Source organism: Fusarium proliferatum (genome assembly GCF_900067095.1).
Source record: "Fusarium proliferatum ET1 genome assembly, contig: FPRO_scaffold002, whole genome shotgun sequence".
In the NCBI taxonomy this organism is placed as follows: Eukaryota; Fungi; Ascomycota; class Sordariomycetes; order Hypocreales; family Nectriaceae; genus Fusarium; species Fusarium proliferatum.
This window is the reverse complement of record NW_022194791.1, coordinates 2580851-2598508: the sequence shown is the minus strand read 5'-3', so window position 1 is coordinate 2598508 and position 17658 is coordinate 2580851. Positions and strand designations below refer to the sequence as shown.

General features: G+C 48.6%; 7 protein-coding genes and 1 non-coding gene across 8 annotated transcripts; 4 read left to right on the top strand and 4 right to left on the bottom strand.

Annotated features, from left to right (window-relative positions):
- Window positions 1–62: 62 nt before the first annotated feature.
- FPRO_02934 (uncharacterized protein) lies at window positions 63–2434 on the top strand (the record flags this gene model as incomplete). Its single annotated transcript, XM_031226910.1, has 2 exons — window positions 63–1517; window positions 1568–2434. 2 exons carry the CDS (start codon window positions 63–65, stop codon window positions 2432–2434), a joined length of 2322 nt encoding a protein of 773 aa, XP_031077399.1.
- Window positions 2435–3234: 800 nt separating this feature from the next.
- FPRO_02935 (uncharacterized protein) lies at window positions 3235–4448 on the top strand (the record flags this gene model as incomplete). The annotated part of the gene is made up of 2 exons (XM_031226909.1): window positions 3235–3697; window positions 3745–4448. The coding sequence occupies 2 exons, from the start codon at window positions 3235–3237 to the stop codon at window positions 4446–4448; spliced, it is 1167 nt and encodes a 388-aa protein (XP_031077398.1).
- A 27-nt stretch (window positions 4449–4475) lies between these two features.
- On the bottom strand, window positions 4476–6238 carry FPRO_02936 (uncharacterized protein; the record flags this gene model as incomplete). The annotated part of the gene is made up of 3 exons (XM_031226908.1): window positions 4476–4638; window positions 4685–5958; window positions 6011–6238. The coding sequence occupies 3 exons, from the start codon at window positions 6236–6238 to the stop codon at window positions 4476–4478; spliced, it is 1665 nt and encodes a 554-aa protein (XP_031077397.1).
- Window positions 6239–6676: 438 nt separating this feature from the next.
- FPRO_02937 (uncharacterized protein) lies at window positions 6677–7702 on the bottom strand (the record flags this gene model as incomplete). Its single annotated transcript, XM_031226907.1, has 3 exons — window positions 6677–7161; window positions 7214–7465; window positions 7528–7702. 3 exons carry the CDS (start codon window positions 7700–7702, stop codon window positions 6677–6679), a joined length of 912 nt encoding a protein of 303 aa, XP_031077396.1.
- A 618-nt stretch (window positions 7703–8320) lies between these two features.
- FPRO_02938 (uncharacterized protein) lies at window positions 8321–9740 on the top strand (the record flags this gene model as incomplete). The annotated part of the gene is made up of 3 exons (XM_031226905.1): window positions 8321–8389; window positions 8468–9255; window positions 9311–9740. The coding sequence occupies 3 exons, from the start codon at window positions 8321–8323 to the stop codon at window positions 9738–9740; spliced, it is 1287 nt and encodes a 428-aa protein (XP_031077395.1).
- Window positions 9741–9855: 115 nt separating this feature from the next.
- FPRO_02939 (uncharacterized protein) lies at window positions 9856–12258 on the bottom strand (the record flags this gene model as incomplete). The annotated part of the gene is made up of 8 exons (XM_031226904.1): window positions 9856–10526; window positions 10574–10908; window positions 10960–11327; window positions 11381–11685; window positions 11734–11839; window positions 11885–12011; window positions 12059–12164; window positions 12213–12258. The coding sequence occupies 8 exons, from the start codon at window positions 12256–12258 to the stop codon at window positions 9856–9858; spliced, it is 2064 nt and encodes a 687-aa protein (XP_031077394.1).
- Window positions 12259–12796: 538 nt separating this feature from the next.
- On the top strand, window positions 12797–12912 carry rrna55. Its single transcript, XR_004093519.1, has one exon. It is a non-coding gene; the product is annotated as a ribosomal RNA (ribosomal RNA).
- Window positions 12913–13424: 512 nt separating this feature from the next.
- Window positions 13425–14690, bottom strand: FPRO_02940 (uncharacterized protein; the record flags this gene model as incomplete). Its single annotated transcript, XM_031226903.1, has 1 exon — window positions 13425–14690. One exon carries the CDS (start codon window positions 14688–14690, stop codon window positions 13425–13427), a length of 1266 nt encoding a protein of 421 aa, XP_031077393.1.
- Window positions 14691–17658: the final 2968 nt, after the last annotated feature.

Sequence of the window (17658 nt, the reverse complement as noted above, 5' to 3'; positions counted from 1 at the left end):
GAAAGAAACGGCGGAAAGCGAAAGGGATATCGCCTTGGCAAGAGGCGACTCGAATTTATTCAATGGTTCTCCCTTCGAAGAAGCGCAAGCTTCCAACTGCGACCGGTCCCGCCTCGAAACGATCAAAGAACATCTCCAAGAAGAAATCCGGTGGAAAAGAATCGCGCCGAGCTGTCGACGCTACAGCCCTCGCTTGGTCCTCGGTAGGCGAGGACTTTGGAGGACTAGAGGTTATCGAGGGCGTGGATGTGGTCAAGGATGGTAGCAAAGTGCAATTCCTCGTGGCCGGCGACAAGAGCAACATAATCGATCCTCAGCAAGAAGTTCTCGATGGGGACGAATCTTTTGAAGGGTTTGGCGACGACCCTGTGGAGGTCGGGGATATCGATTCCGGCGAAGCTGGCAGTGGTCAAGGTGGCTTGGAGAGCGAGAAGCCTCAAGGGAAGAATAAGGGCAAGGCTGGGCAAGGGAAAGCAGAACAAGAAAAGACCAAGAAGAACAAAAACAAAAACAAAAACAAAAACAAATTGGATGGGAAGAACAGTGGCGCCGAAAAAGAAGACGAGCAGCTGGACAAGGCCTCGAAAGTCGTACAAAAGTCCTCTGCACGCGGGGGCAACACGTTCGGCGCGTTGGCCGATGCGAACGACTACGCAGACCAAGAAGACGTCGACATGGCGGCCTGGGTTCCTCTGAACCTATCGCCTCAAATTCTCTCAGCCATCGCGAAACTCAAGTTTACCAAGCCGACTTTGATTCAGGAGAAGACGATTCCCGAGATTCTGGCTGGTGATGACGTTATTGGCAAGGCACAGACAGGTTCAGGAAAGACTTTGGCTTTCGGTATTCCCATGGTTGAGCGCTGGCTGGAGCTGCAAGAGCAGGGTGTCAAGAGAACTGGTCCTATGGCTGTGGTACTTTCCCCTACACGAGAATTGGCCAAGCAATTGGGTGATCATCTCAAGGCACTCTGTGACGGTCTTCCCAGCGCGCCGTACGTGTGTGTTGTGACAGGTGGCCTCAGTATTCAGAAACAGCAGCGCCAATTGGAGAAGGCTGAGATTGTTATCGGCACACCGGGTCGCTTATGGGAGGTTCTTAGTGGCGACAGGGCTTTGCAAAGCAAATTTGCCAAGATCAAGTTCCTTGTCGTCGACGAAGCTGATCGACTCTTTAAAGTTGGTCAATTCAAGGAGGCAGAGGATATTATTGGTGCTCTAGATGGGAAAAGCCCGGGTGACGATGCAGAGAGCTCAGATGAGGACGAGGAGGAAGATGAAGAGGACGATAAGAGTAGTGCACGACAAACATTGGTTTTCTCAGCAACTTTCGACAAGGACCTTCAGACCAAACTGGCTGGAAAGGGCAAATCTACAGGAAGCGATGAGGAGAAGATGGCTTATCTGATGAAGTGCCTGAAATTCAGGGGTGAGCCTAAATTCATCGATGTCAACCCTGTAAGCCAGATGGCTCAGGGGTTGAAGGAAGGACTTATTGAGTGTGGTGCTATGGAAAAGGTGAGTTTTGAGAATAAGCCAGACCTGCACAGCATGCTAACTTTGTACAGGATCTTTATCTATACACCGTCCTCCTTCTCAACCCTGGTCGCCGTACTCTCGTCTTCACCAACTCTATCTCTGCTGTTCGCCGTCTAACACCCCTTCTTTCGAATCTTAACCTCACAGCGCTGCCTCTGCACTCCCAAATGGCACAAAAGGCCCGCCTTCGTTCACTTGAGCGTTTCACTGCTGCTCGCAATTCTATTCTCATTGCCACCGATGTTGCCGCTCGTGGTCTCGATATCAAGCAGGTTGACCAAGTTCTGCACTACCATGTCCCCCGATCTGCGGATACTTACATCCACCGATCTGGTCGTACAGCTCGTGGCGAGTCCAGTGGCGTGAGCGTGATTCTGTGCTCACCTGACGAAGTCCTCCCTACTCGACGTCTTGCAAGCAAAGTCCACGCCGAGCGTAGCTCGGGTGCAAAGAGAGAGCACTTTATTCAGACTCTCCTTATTGATAGAAAGATGGCATCGCGTCTCAAACCCCGCGTGGACCTGGCCAAAAAGATCGCCGATACTGTACTAGCCAAGGAAAAGGCCCACAGCGACGATACATGGCTACGAAATGCAGCTGATGAACTTGGAGTAGAATACGACTCTGAAGATCTCGAGGCTGTCAACGCAAGTGGTGGCAAGGGGGGTCGAGGTGGTGGACGAAGGAGAAAGGAGCAGGCAGCCAAGAGCCTGTCTAAGGCCGAAATGGGTGCTTTGAAGGCTCAACTAAGAGAGGAGTTGAGCAGAAGAGTGAACCTGGGTGTTAGCGAGCGGTATATCACGGGTGGAAGAGTGGACGTTGGTGCTCTTTTGAGAGAAGGGAAGAACGGGGGCATTTTCCTAGGAAATACAGATGGATTGGGGTTTGACTTGTAGTCATAGAGAACGTGTTTGAGCTTGGGCCTATGAATGGCAACAATACTGAGTTATAATGCATCTATCAAATAACAAAGTTCTGTCCACACTATTGAGCTATTGGCATGTTTCAGCCAGTATAACCCCTAGACCCAAAAAGACAAGCTATTAGTATGCATCTGAGAAGCTAGTCAATATTTATTTCCTCTATCGAGAGTAAATAGTAGACACTGCCCACAAGATTGGTCGTTCTCTTTGAGCCGCGCAACCGCGGGAAACTTTGAGTTGCCCGCGGAGTTTGACTGTTGGGATGCCAGGTGATAGTAGACTGCCATGCATATGTAAGTGCCCGAACAAGTCACAAATCGAAAGGGATGGTAGATTTGGGGCTCTGTATAGATGAGAAGACGCATTTTCGCCAGACCAGATGTAGCATTCAATGGATCTGTGACATGGGGGTGAGTGTGAAGCAGATACTATCATGTGGGAACAGTTTCATGAGAGATAGAAAGTCAGGACATTCATAGTTCATTGTACAGTCAAAGAATTGGAGTAGATCCCGAGCTACGTCCAGAGAGTTAGGATCCACAATATCATCTACAACGCCGTCTCACAATTGGGACTGACACATCCCCGCGGGAAACTCCAGATCAACACTCACCACAGAGATAACGAACGCAGAGCAGCCAGACATAGATTCCCCTCATTGAATGTGGGGTATCAAAGACATATAATCTACATAAATATAAAAAGCCCCTGATGGTCCATTGAAAGTAATCTCCTATCTCACTCACCATCAAACACAGCGTCACAAGCTCAAAATGCCTTCCCTAACAACCCCCGAATCCCCATTCACTCCAAAGGTCCAAGCCAAGTTGCTCGCTAGCCGGGAGAAGGCCTCTCGTGACTTCCGCTCAGATGTCGTTACCGTCCCCGTCGAGGAGATGATGACATCTATTCTCGAGGCCTCGGTAAACGACGATATCTACGATCCTGAAGGTGACCCTTCTGTCAAGGCTCTCGAGGCTCGACTTGTCGAGTTGACGGGCATGGAGGCTGCTCTATGGGCTGTTTCTGGTACTCAGGGGAACCAAATTTGTTTGAGAACGCATCTTACCCAGCCACCGCATAGTGTGCTGCTGGATCATAGGGCACATGTGCATTGTTGGGAGAGTGGTGCTCTGCCAGTGATTTCACAGGCGAGTGTCACGACGGTTCATGCAAAGAACGGAGTGCATCTGACGTTGGAGGATGTTAAGAAGAACATCATTGCTGATGGGAACAGTATGTTGATTTGTCTTAAAGTATGATATACGCAACTAACTTGATAGTTCACTTCCCACCTACAAGGGTCGTATCTCTTGAGAATACACTCTCAGGCACTATTCTGCCCCTTGCTGAAGCCCAAGCCATCTCAAACTATGTCCGTTCATTCCCTGTACCGGAAGGCCAGAAGCCCATTGCCATGCATCTAGACGGAGCTCGTGTCTTTGACGGTGTCATCGGAGAAGGTGTTGATCTCAAGGCCTACGCAGCCTGCTTTGACAGTATATCTATCTGTCTAGCCAAAGGCATCGGTGCCCCAATGGGCAGCGTCATCCTCGGCAAGAAGCCCTTCATTGAGCGGGCGAAGTGGTTCAGGAAGATGTTGGGAGGAGGAACTCGACAGCCGGGTATGATGGCCGCTGCAGCTCTGTCTGCGCTCGACTACAGCATCCCGAGGTTTCCGTCTGTGCATGCCATAACGAAAGATGCTGCTGCTAGACTCGAAGCCGTGGGATACAAGTTCACACTTCCTGTTCAGACCAACATGATTCTGCTAGATCTGGAAGCCGCTGAGATCCCACCCGCGGCATTCGTTGAGTATTGTGCAAAGGAGGATGTCTCGGTCTTCCCCATGGCCAGGCTCGTGTTTCATCATCAGACGTCTGAGGTGGCTGTTGATAAGTTGGTGACGGCGCTGACGAGGTTGATGGAGGATAAGCGTAACGGGGTGACTCTTAATGACGGAGAGGCCCATGGCGGGTACAGTTAGATTTTGCAATAGCTGACTCAATCATGTTTATTTCTTTCGTCGAATTTCGATGCATGCGTCTAGGGGAGGAATGATAGTGGCGCCCATCCATTGGGGCTTTGGTCGTTTCTCGAGTGTTTTGATGTCGTAGTTGAGAAGGAATGCAGCCATGATGAGCTTGAGCTCATGAGCAACGAAGAATCTGCCAGGGCTTCACAAAGTTAGCAGTAAAACTCATAGATATCTATGAGACTTACCAAGCATGTCGGCCGTGACCAAAAGCTAGGTGAGCATCACTGGTTGTCACCATTCCCAACCCTCTTATCTTCTTAGCCTCTTCCTCCCTTTCTTGCTTCTCCTCAGCCGACTTGGCCTCCCACTCTTCACGGACTCGTGAGTATCGCCAGGGATCATAGCTCATGGCGTCCTCATAAATCTCGTCATCGTGGTGCGTTCCTTGCAAGTTGACCGTCACGAATGCCCCGCGCGGCAAAGTCCATCCGTAGTCAGGGTGATGCAGACCTTCTGGTGCAATAACCTGTCGCTCGATGAGGTTGGCGGCAAAGTTACTTACACGCTGGGATTCGCGGATGGATGAGTCGACGCGAACGAGAGAAGAAAGGGCCTGTTTCGTCCAGTGGCCTTCAGACGGCTTGTGTTCGAGGATCTCGTTGCGCAGTGTTTCAAGAACCGATGGTGGAGAAGACAGAAAGTCCAGCATCCAAGATTGGCCTGTCAAGACGGTTGTATGGATAGCAGCAAAGTTGATCGGTAAGAGCCGCTTAGAGATGACAACGGGATTAAGCTCAAAGGGCTTCTTCTCTGCCATCGCAAGACGAATATCCCAAGTGATGAAGTCCTCTGGGGGCGTGTAGTTCTTCATCTCAGGATCGCCAGCATCCTGACGCTGCATATCTTTCAAGCGCTGCTCAATGATCGGCAGTAGGACACGGAATGCTTTGCGCCAATGGAGATAGTTTGGTATGGTGATCAGACGGCCAATAATCGGATGGAGAACTTTAGGGAAGCCATGTAGCAAGAAGCTGTTCATTACGACGTTGTCTGTGAAGCTCACCATCGGCTTCAACATGTCAGGGTTTTGACATGCTGGGTTGCCAACGAGAAGAAGGTTCGTAACGCGAGGGACAATCGCAAGCCAAAGATCCCAGAGATTGACCTTGGTGTAGCCTTCACCGTCGACATTTTTGGGATCTTTCTCAGCAGCTGCTTTCATCATGGTCTCTAGCGCATGCTCAACAGCACCGTTGACTTCGTCTTCGACTGCTGGTATCGCTGATGACAAGTTACGGGCGAGATACTTGTGCATAACGCGGTTCGCAAAGGGCTCCACGGCGAGATCTTTTCCGAGGAAGTTATACTCTGAGTAGAGGATCTTGTCGTGGGCGTGGGATGCTGAGAGGATACGATCGGGCTGGTCCATCATCCAGGCGATTTGAGAACGGGGAAGGATGACGTCTGGAGGTCGCGATATAGGCGCTGGAGCAATAAATGGAAGGCCATTTTTGCCATACTATAGAGAATCCTTAGAGATGAGTAGTGGTAGCGGGGGTTGGAGGGGTTACCTTTTCGTAGCCTTCGCCAATCCAGGCTTGGTGTTGAGTGAAGTAGGCGAGACTATTCCTGATTCTAGAGAACCATTTCTCTGAGCTGTGACCAAGAACTGGAATTTCAGAAGGATAACGCGGTTGAGTGAGCAGATCGACAATGAACGATACGAGCAAGAAGAGAGAGCCGAAGAGAAAGACGCGAGTGAAGGTGACTTCAGTCAATATGTCGCCCAGGACAGTCATGATGATACTTCTCCAGAGAAGATCCGATGAATTGGCAAGAATATATTTACACAAGAAACAAAAGGAACAGAAACAAGAGGCACAGCCAGGCTACGCTACCTAGATAAAAACCCTCTCTCCTTACCTAGCCAAGCGCCACTTCTTATCGAGGGCAGCTGAACCTAGAGCTAATGGTAATGCCATCAATTGTCATCCCGAGGTACTTCCCCATGAAGCTACCGCAGCAGTTACCTTAGTCCCGTGTATTTTCCTTGGAATGCATCATGTTAGTTTGAGACATGTCTTGTCCGTCTCAGGCCCAGCTGAGGAATTGGGTGATTGGCTGATACATGCGCTAAGCTTTCGATTTACAGGGGGAGGTTCCAGCCGCAGGGGGCACTATTCTATTTTAGCAGTAGAATCTCATGATCCGATGCTAGCAAATCTCTTATCCTTAACTCAAACATTGTGTTCAGACGATAGGCTCTCCATGGTATCGAGCCTCTTTCTCCCCGATCCTCCTCCCATCTTGACCAGCTCGAGTCCGTTCGTGATGCTTCTCTCTCCCCTGATCAGGAGCCCAATCTCGCCAGGATGGAACCAATTCATCCATACCAACACCAGCAGCATCAGCATGCCATCAAACACAAACACCCAAACCTCGCTGCGCATCAAGTGCCCATCATTTCCTTCGATGAACTCAACCACCCTGAACAAACTCCTCACCCAGATCAGAATTCCTGTGACGTAGAGTGTCGTGAGATATGTCTGCCACCTTACGCGAGATTCTAAGGATCTCGGGGTGGGGTCTCGATGCATTCGAATGTGGAACACAGCGCTTGCGATGATGAAGCAGCCAAAGAAGAAGAGCTGGACGAAAAGACCTCCAACGATGATTTTTTCGCCCATTTTGCTGAGATCTGCAATAGCCATGAGTCCGCCCCCTGAAAAGTCAGCATCTCCATCCATCATTCACACAAAGACGAGCCCTCATACCTGATGATTGGAGCATAAACGATGCAACATCTCCAAATACAAAGATCTTGGTGAGCCACTTCCGTCGGATCAACGAGTGGTGTTCACCCTCCGTCAAGAGAATAATTCTTCCCAAGATCATGTAAATCGACGCGGCAAAGAGCGCAGGCGCAATGAGAATCAAGACACTCTGCATGATGTAGGGTCCCATCGTCCAGCACCCCGGCTCTTCGTTTGTGTTCAAAACCCGCCCGATATATCCGATAACCTCGCCTGGGTACCCTTGGTTAGTTCGGCGTCCTTGTACCGCCAATCGGAATGTGGGCAAAACGTACAGACTCCGCCCAAAACTAATGGGATTAAATACCATGTTCTTGTTCGCCAGAGTTGAAAGACATGGAGGAGCGTCGTTATCGCGAAGAGAACTACAAACACGATGTTTGCCTCCTTTGACGGTACAAATCGATAGAATGCCCAAACGGCATCCTTGTAGTTGGGGTTGCAGTCCATATTAACCACTCGACTAGTGTTTCCGATGAACAGTCAAGGTTTAGATAGAGTTTGAAAGATAAAATACGAAGGGCTAGGAAAGGACAGGAAAAGAGCAGCTAGGTAGGTAGTCAACACAAAGAAACGAACCTGCTAGGAACCACTCAACTGCTAAACAATGTTTAATTCGTACCACCAAAGGAAACAGGACATCTATCTTCTTTATAATCTATGTTTCTACCATCTAACTTACTCCCTTCGTACAGCCATGGCCCATTCTCGTACATCTGATAAATCTCCGAACACTTTGCGAGTACTCGTAAATATCCATTCTTGTCCCAATGAAGCTCAAGTCTCAGCATACTTTGCTTTAGATTGGTCGATCTGCCACTGACGGGAGCCTCAACGTCCCGACGACAAGGATGCTGACTTACTCTCTCCTCCTAAAACAACCCTAGCGGCTCCGAGTACGCGTATAGAAGGCTGTTTCCGCGTACTCGTCATTTGCCTCGCTCTACATTGTCCCGAGTCCATGTGAAAAGAGTGTCTCTAAGCTGGTTCTCTCCTGTCTCTCAATTTTCTCTTCGCTTTGCCGTTTGTTCGTGATACGAACCCGCGGGTTTACAAACCAATCATACAATGTCTTCTCGAAGAACTCATACCAAATCTCGGACGGGCTGTATAAACTGTAAGAAGCGTAAAGTCAAGGTTCGTAAAATATAGCGCCCTTTCCGAGCACGAGACTTAAGCTTCTCCATATCCGTTCTCTGTGTCTAACCAAAGTAGTGTGATGAGGCTCGACCATCATGTTTCCACTGCACAAGACATGGCGTAACATGCAGTCTCGCGTCACAACCTTTAACCAGTCTAGGCATCTCTTCAGTTGACGGCAGCAGTGACAGTCGTTCGTCATATTTTCCCAACTTGAGCCCCTCAGATTCAACCCCAGCTCCAACTCTGAGTTCCTTAGACAGCCATCATCTAGTCAACTCCCCTGATCCCTTTGGCAGCTACAGTCACCCCAGTCCCACACAGCAGATCGCTCCCTTCCCTCCACATGAACTCTGGGCCCGCGATTGTGAGCTTATGCATCACTACTGCACAGTGACCGCGGATACTTTGTGTGTCCGGAAAGATCTGGCATACGTCTGGGGCGTCGCTATTCCAAGATTAGGTTACCAAGACCCTTTCGTCATGCATGGAATCCTTGCCATTGCCGCTGCCCACAAGGCCTATCTGGTACCAGATAATCGCAAGACGTATCTGCCATTGGCTGACTATCATCAAACTCTTGGCTCCGAGGGCTATCGTCGTTACCTCCAACACTATAGCATGACCAATTGGATGCCTGTTTTTGGCTTTGCATCTCTTGTTGTGCTGCATATGTTGACCCTACCCACCCGGATGAATAACTGTGCACTGGAAGACCCCATCACAAATCTCATCGAACTTGCTGGGTTGCTAAGGGGTATCAAGACGACATTAGAACCAGCAATGGGGCGGATAGTCAAAACAGAATTCGCTCCTGTCGTCTTCGGAATTTGGGGCCTTGACTCTGACGATGAGGCAGAACGGTATCTATGCCCGAGACTGTGATCTTACCCTGAAAGAAGCTGACCCAACCCGTAGCTGTCCCTCTCTCGAGAACTCGTCTCTACCTACAGATACATGGACCGCATTGCAAAGGCTTCGGGCCTTCCAAGAAGCTGATATCCCTGCTAGCGGCCTGCAACATTATACATCAGCTGTTGAAGGTCTGGAAACCTCTGCGAGACTATTTGCTGCTGCTGGGTTACATGCAGAGGTCGCAGCGACACATTTTTGGCTATACATTATTGATGACAGTATACTCATCGACTTAGCTGCACAGAGGCCACATGCTCTTCTTCTCTTCGCACATTACCTTGTGCACTGGGCAGTATTTGAGAAAGGCTTCTGGTTCACGAGGGGTTGGTCTCGACAGGTGATGGCCAAGTTAGAAGAAGGCTTAACCGGTAGGCCAAATTTCTTAGGAATGATGCAGTGGCCTAAGCAGATGGTCGCTGAAGCTGTTGTATAGGCACGGGTGCCCTTAGCACCAGCATAAAGCGTTGTATTCTGTCCGGAATGAAGCATGGTAACCTTTGCTCGAAACACGAGTTGCTGAATTGGAATATTATAGAATCTACCGTCTATCACAGTTCCGGTTCATTGACTGTATACTCGTTGTTCGTAGATATAAGCTGTAACGAACCCCAAGTACCCTCGTCCATGTAATCAACCATATGCCAATATGCATCTTGGCGACCAATCGAGGCCTCGTCTAGTAATTTCAGGGGCAACGGTTCTTCAGTGATTTGGCGCATTTGTCTCCTGTTACTTCCATTTCCACTTACTGAAGTATCAGAAACAGTACGTTTGCGACGGCAAGAAACAGGTGCTGGCGAATCGGATGAGTTATTTGTCAGTGATTCCGGATAAATGTGGTTCTCTTGCTGCATGTCCTCTGATTGCTCGATGGTATGAACTACGAGCGACTGCTGAGTAGAGTTTTCGGATGGAGCTTCCAGGTTCTCCTCTGGGCATTCCACTTCCGAGACGATGCGCCCGTGACGAATACTTCCTTGTGTATCCAATAAGGGGCTTACGAATCGATTGTTTATAGTGATACGGCGTTTCTGACTTGCACCCTGTGACTCACGGACTGGTGAGCTTGGGACGGAGTCGGATCCGATCGTTGTCTGGCTGCAGTGTTGCTGATGTCCGTCATCTGATATGTGTGTGGCAGCAAAATCCTGCATCACCAAATCATGTTCAAACAATTCACCGGAACATGAGGGCCCAAACATGCCCCCAATGGTGATCCCTTCTTTATGTCAGCTAAAGACGCGTAGGTCCATATGCATTACTTACCATTCTTTAGCCACTCAGCGTTATTGACAGTGCATGGCCACACGTCTAGTGGCCGGAAAGCTTCAACGAAGTGGCGGAGTTCTGGTAACGAAGAATGCCTCGAATATGGAAAGTAAATCATTCTTGGGAGACTGCACTCGTCACGCTGCTTCTGGTTTTTGGGATTCTTTCTCACTTTGTCCACCAGCATCATGATAACCTCTTCAGCAGAGTGAGCGTTCAAGGTGTTGATGTCCCAGTCCAGTGGAATGTTGCGACCGGTGGAGGCTATCTTCTCCAAGGTCCCTTCAAGTATATCTGACATGTCGGTTGAAGAGATAGATGAGGAGAGGAACCTTGGGTTCACGATTAGCATGTCTCTCGCAAAAGTGATACAATGTACAAACGTATTGAACAGCGTGGCCAAGCTAGCTTGGTCCAGAAACTCCAACTCGGCTTCTCGTGAAAGATCAACTCCACCGCCGCCAACACCAACTTCGGTCAAGTCCTCTCCTGTAGGCAGGTGCGCAACGATAGGTTGAATAGATATAGTGGTAGGTCTTTGAGCCACTTCGCATAAGCTTCCCTTTTCACAACTGTGTAAGCGAACATTTTCATCTGACGTTAAGCACCCTGGATGTGGCGTGTTGCCACACATGTGGCCAGTCAGAGCCGGTGACTCTGGAGTTAGATGAATGTCTGTGTCAAATCTCGAGTCGGAGGTTTTTGATTTGAGCGAACCATAGATCCGGAGTTTGTAATCGTCGACATGAACCTGCTAATATCAGTGACCACAGTTCAGCGTACTATGAGGTCATCCTAACTAACTTTAGATTTTAAAGCCTTAGACAAGGCGAGCCAGACGTCTTCATATCCGTAAGTCCAGGCTTGTAAGTGGAAGATGGTATCACTAGGGTATTGGGAAACCTTTCGCAACAATTCAGCGATGCCTTGGGCTTTTGTCTGAAAAGGCACATTCTCAGTGAAAGATGTGTCAAGATAGATCTTATCGAGAGTCTTAATCCCAGACGTGTACTCGATGAGATTCGGATTCCGGGAAAGAGCATTCACGAACCATGGTTCGCTTCGAACATCTCCGGTGTATAAAACTGCTTTGCTGTCTCCCTCGACCACTTTATTCGGTTAGAAACAGCAAAGATTGTTTTTCGGTGTCAACATACAGAACATCACCGCCCCTGGGCAATGGTTGGCGTCAAAAAGAGTTACCTGGATCTCGCGGCCCGGGCAAAGCTCGATCGACGTAGGCGTTTCCATAGGCAAGGGTTTCTATTCTCTTCAGTGCGAGGTCGGGGAAATAGATTGTATACATACCAAGACTTTGTGGAGATGCTTGAAGGTTTGCTGTCTTGATTCCAGCACCCCCTTAGCATAGTTGATGCGACAAGGATATCGTTCAAGACGAAGAAGGATCTCTTTGGTAGCTGCTGAGCAGTAGACACTGGATCTGAAGTTAGTTGAAGACTCAACCCAATTTTGGAGACGTACAATGGAGATCGCAGGCTCTCAATCCCAGCCAAGTGGTCGCTGTGAACATGACTTAGGAAACAAGCAAGTGGTGGTTGTGCACCGGCATTGCGCCGAAAGAAGTCAACTGAGATTTTGTAAGACCATGTTCACCATTTCTCATAGATTAACTGACTTCTGATGTCTGGGAATTCAGATACGATTCCGTTGAATGTAGACATTGGCAACACTTAGACGCAAACAGCGTGTTGGCTAAAGTGGAATGCCCAGAATAAGGGAGGCGTTCAGGGAACTTGGACGAAGTAAGCGCTTCCTATCGTTCAATTTCCAGATCGTTCAAATATATGAGATCAGCCTCGAGAATTGTTTGCATGTGTAGGAATCTCATGGTAAAGAGTGTTGAGAAGTTGTGAAAAGAAGAAGGCGAAGATGAGTGTGAATCACGGAGCAGTCGCACTGTCCGTTCTTTCGTCCCAGTGGCACACTTAACACAGTGCACCCTTACCTGCCTGGCCAATGCTCCATGCCTGCCTAAAACTAAAACACCACCCGCAACCACATCACAGCCACTTCTCAACCTTCCCCTTCCTTCCTCACCAGATTCTCATAAATGAAGCAATACCTTAGGTTTCACCCTTTCTTTTGGGAGTTCCGTTATCCATCGCAAACGGGATCTACGGTAACGTACTCCAGGCGCTATAGATTAACAGGAACAAAGGGCTAAGGATATAATCTTCTTCCTATAGTCAATAAGTACATACGACCATAGGTAGTGGAAAATACGGGATCCCGTCTGCTCTCCCATAGTCAAGCCACTAACCGGCGGATTAGTAGTTGGGTCGGTGACGACCAGCGAATCCCCGCTGTTGTATGTTTTTGTCTTTTTGCACTAGAATTTAACCGTACTGTTATCCAGAGTCGTACTTGTATCATTTGGCTTTGGTTTATGTGGTGGTTAAGTATCGTGGTTGCGGGGAGCCTCATACGAGATACCTAAGAAAAGAAACGGCTTGTGAAGGTTTTGGTATTGATACATGGACCCGGACTTTCACAGGCGGATCCGTCTAGGACACTATCAACTAAAGTCGAACCTACACCGTTAGCTATTTCCTCCATGCCGCAATGGCCGGTAAACGAGATTCAATATCAAATCAGTTCCCGTTCAGTTTACCAGTACGCCGGAAGGAACATACAGGTGAATATGTAACCAAAAACGACTGTATCTCCAAGTTCAGCGTGTGCAATGGTTTAGAACTGAACTTGAGCTTCTTACACGAGACTTTGCGACATCTGTTTAAACTACACGCTTAAGAGCCTCTTCCATTCATTACCTATCTAAACTAATTTCACAGGCTGAACCGTCTCCTTCGTTAAACATCATAGCCAATCATTCCGCAACCGCAGTATGCAGCAACAGACCACCACTGCCAGCAGTGATATCCAGCTTCACTCCTTGAGCGATGAAATACACATGGCCCTCGGACAGCTCAAATGACTGATCATTTGCCTTCACACTTGCGCTTCCACGTGTAGCAAGCATAATCTTGGGACCACCTTCACTCAATGCCTCACGGTCACCAGACTTCAAGTCAGTCGCAAGCACGTTGAACTCGCTGGTAGGTGGTTTGAAAAGCTGGGTCTTGCCCTCTTTACTTCCAGGATAAGTTTCTGGTTGCAGTGTCGTCTGTGACTTGGTCGTGGGCTCCCAGTTAAGCACTGAGCAGAACTCATCGACATTGTCTCGCTCGGCTTTGGGGCAAAATCCAGTATTGAGAACGTTGTCAGAACGTGCCATGCATTCAATGATATCGCCCTGGATATAGGCATGAATCCCGCCTGCTGGGATGAAGATGACCTCGCCCGGTTGGAGAAGCATGTAGTTCATACACAACAGTCCGACCAGATTACCAGGGTCGTTTGCTGGGAAATTCTTCTCGAGTTTCTTGGCAACCTGTGGAATGGCTGAGTTAAGTCCCGTAAAGGCAGAGTCGGGGAGTTCCCGGATTGCCTGAAAAGCCTTCTTGATGTCTTCGTCAGATGATGTTAAAATAGTTTTAACGACCTGCTTCAATCCTTCTTGACTGAGCTTCTCATCCGCGACAGTTGCGCCACCGGCGACAAGGAAGTGTCTCAGAGGCTTCTGGCGTAAGATATCCACGATAGCCTCAACAGGTTTGAAGCCACAAAAAGCCTCAAACTCGGACAATGCGAGGGCGATTTCTGGCTTGTGGTTGCCATCCGTGAATGAGTCTAGGTCCTCCTTGTGCTTCTTACTCGAAAACTCCTTGTTAGGATGGACCTGCAATGGCAATGCTTTCGCAATAGAGAGAACCTTGGGAAGGTATGGAAGCTTGCTGTGTCCAAACTTCGAAATGATTTTCTCCCCCAACAGTTCCTTGGGGTATCGGTCCAGAACGTCTTGGAGATCTTCGCCCGTGCTAGCAATATAGGATGGCAGCACGGGGTATGTGCCCATCCACATCTCAGCATATGGCTTGTCCTCGTCAATCTTGAAGTTCTTCTTTCCATTCCCATCCCATCCCGGCGTCTTTTCACAGAGTCGTGCAGATAGAGAGTTAGAACCTTGTTTACCCCATGGGTATTGGTTGCAGCCGCAACGGAGCTGATAGAAGGGAGCTGCTGGTGTCGACATTTTGAGGTTCAATGCAAAGAAGTGTAATTTTTCTTCAGGATGAGTGACAGTGGGCAACTAAACAGTAGCAATTCTCATTGATATATGGCCACTCGCGGCTGATATAATGTTGAGTTCCAACAGCCGAATCCATCGTCATTTTGTCATCACTATCGTTGACGTCAGGCAACAATGATAATTGAATCAGGGTCATAACGTGGTACAATGCGAAGTTCTCGATAGACCCAGTATAATTACATCACTTGTTGGTCCCTCATTAAATAGAGATACGTACATCTTCGCAAGAGACTTGGCACGTGAGCCGAGAGAAGATGGAGGCTTTCCAGATTCGATCCCGATCCGGCCGGACGTTAGCTTCCGGGTACGGCCCGCTTTTTTATATGCCTTCGCCGAAAACCCCGGGGCTGTTTCATGGACGTCACAGGACTACATAAAGGACATCTCAGCGTCCACATATGCTGTACGCCCACCTAGGCTATGGTATCTGCTAAATCTGACTCTCGCAGAGTCAGCGTCTGCATCGTTGTATTACATATACCATCCTAATGCAACCTTACCCTGGACACCGAACGCAGGATGGATTTCTCAAATTTGAACGATTCGTTGAAGGGGCTTGTTATTATTGATATAGTAATCACTTGATAAATAGCCGCCTTGGACTTAAATACGTGTTTCGGTAACCAGGTCTCTCGTGACCATCAGTTCGCAAACACATTATGAGGGATGAGACCATGCCACGCATCAAAAATCAATGTACAGATACTGGTCAGAACACAGCTATAAGCACGGGATATTCTTATATATAAAAAGTAACTGGAATCCCCTCGAAACCTTCCAACCAGTCATCTACAGCGCGAACCACTCCAGTGTACAGAACGTGAATAGTGGATACTGACTTACCGGCAATGACCTATCGTCGGCAGTCGTACTTTTCAATTTAGAGACCAACAGGTGGATCCGGTGATGCTCAGATCAGTCTTGCGATCAAGAAATGCAAGCCGTCGGCTATTTTACTGGAAGAGTGATCAGCCCCGCCGTCAATAGCACCCGACACATCGAGGCAGTTTGCGGTGTGACAAGTGAGCCTGGGGCTAGCTTGAGATGGTCTGATGTAACTCTGCCCAACTAGAGTTCATGTATCTGACCATCTCGTATGTCCATGTATTTCCACCTCTATTATAAACTCAGGATGCCGATACATAGAGGTAGGACCTTCTATGTATACCACTTGGTTTATAGACTTCTGACAAGGTTGGTCATATCTCGAACTCGTAGCGAACGGTTGGGAATAGTTAGAGATGGGGTCGCATAATAGGCCGCGGCGACCCTTTGAGAGGGATCAAGACCCCTGCAGAAGCGGGCCGCTCATTGCTACGGATTGGGGCGGGATTCCTTGTTGGTTTTGTGAAGAACTGACCAATGGTAGATAGAACGAGCGTTCCTGGCTAGGATGAGGCCAGCGTCACTTGCATTAGCCCCGAGTCATCAGACGAGGGTCTTTTGTATGTATGTGAGTGATATCGAGTTGAGCAAATCGTTGATGGTCCAACTGCAACTTTGATAGTTCGGCAGACCATTAGGATGTTCTCTACCTATCAATCGATGTGAGCCTGAACATATGACATGCTTCATGCATGGACTACGAAGCAAACATGAATAGGTCTTTCCTATGTGCTTCTATTGGGTTGTGATTAGATGTGATTGAGATGATTGGGGAGCCCCGACTGGTGACTCCAAGCAAATAAGTAGAATAGTTTCCATTTTATTGATCCAAGAAAGTGTGATGGCCGGGAGGGAAAAATGTCTTGGCGTACATGATAATGATGAGGCTTCATTTTGGCGTGATTGTCGAACGAATCGCCTTGCAGGTCTGAGTCGAGATCACCGGAAGCTATTCAGGAAGTGATATGAATATTGACGGCCATTGTCCATAGAACCAATCTGGCCAGTCCCATGCATTGAAAACTGTGATGCCTAGTGTATTCATCAGCTCGTAGTACGCATTTGACGAAGCTAGTATCAACAGGCAGCTGTGATTCGCATATCTCCACGTAAGTAATAACGCGGCCCATGAATGTTATCACGAACCGAACTCAACATTATTATCGGTCTGTGATAGTGTCGGATTAAAGTGAAGAGGACAATATGGCGGCGGTTAATCAATGAGGCTTAGACAAGCCAGGAATAGTCGAGCCACAAGATACGGGACGAGAATTGGTTTACAAGGCACCTTTGCAACGTTACTGGCTGTTGATATTGGGCCTAAAATGGCCCATCAGGCGGTTGTTGATGCGGTTTGGCACTAAAAGCTCATGTTCTGGGCCCCTGGGGTGCTTGAGTGGAGATATATCCCACGATGAGACGGCGACGGGGGCTATCATGAGCCAGTGGTGATGGAAGATGACTATCTATCGCAGGCATTGAATATTGTAGGATGTATGCATGAATTAAGCGTGGGCATTCCATACCGTATAGTTACAGTTGGTGAATTAGACGATGCTCCATAGGCGCAGTACAGAAGGTAAGCTCTGTAATGTCGGGTGGTCTCCAAAATCAGAAGGTGGCCCAGCTCAAAGTGCTTCCGCCCAAATTTAGCCGTCTCTAGAGCTACCTTTTTGTACATGCCACGGGTCTAGACTTTTATCCATTTCATCAGCTGCGGCACTCCAGAGTAAACTGCGGTGTTTTTTGCCCTCATCTGAATGTGACAAAACATTGTTCCTGGGCCTACCTCATGTCTTAGGTACCCTTACCGCGCTTCGACGGCCCCCTGGACCTATTTCGTCACCGCCGTACACCAACTGGGCCTGACGGACCCCGCTCTCCATCAAACTCTCAACCTCGACTCAACTTAAACCAAGACACGTCTCTGTTCGTCCCTCACAATCTGCGTGGGACGATTTACTGTCGACTGGTGTGTCTTCTTGCAGCTTTCGCTGACAGATTTCCTCTTGACACCACCCTTCGA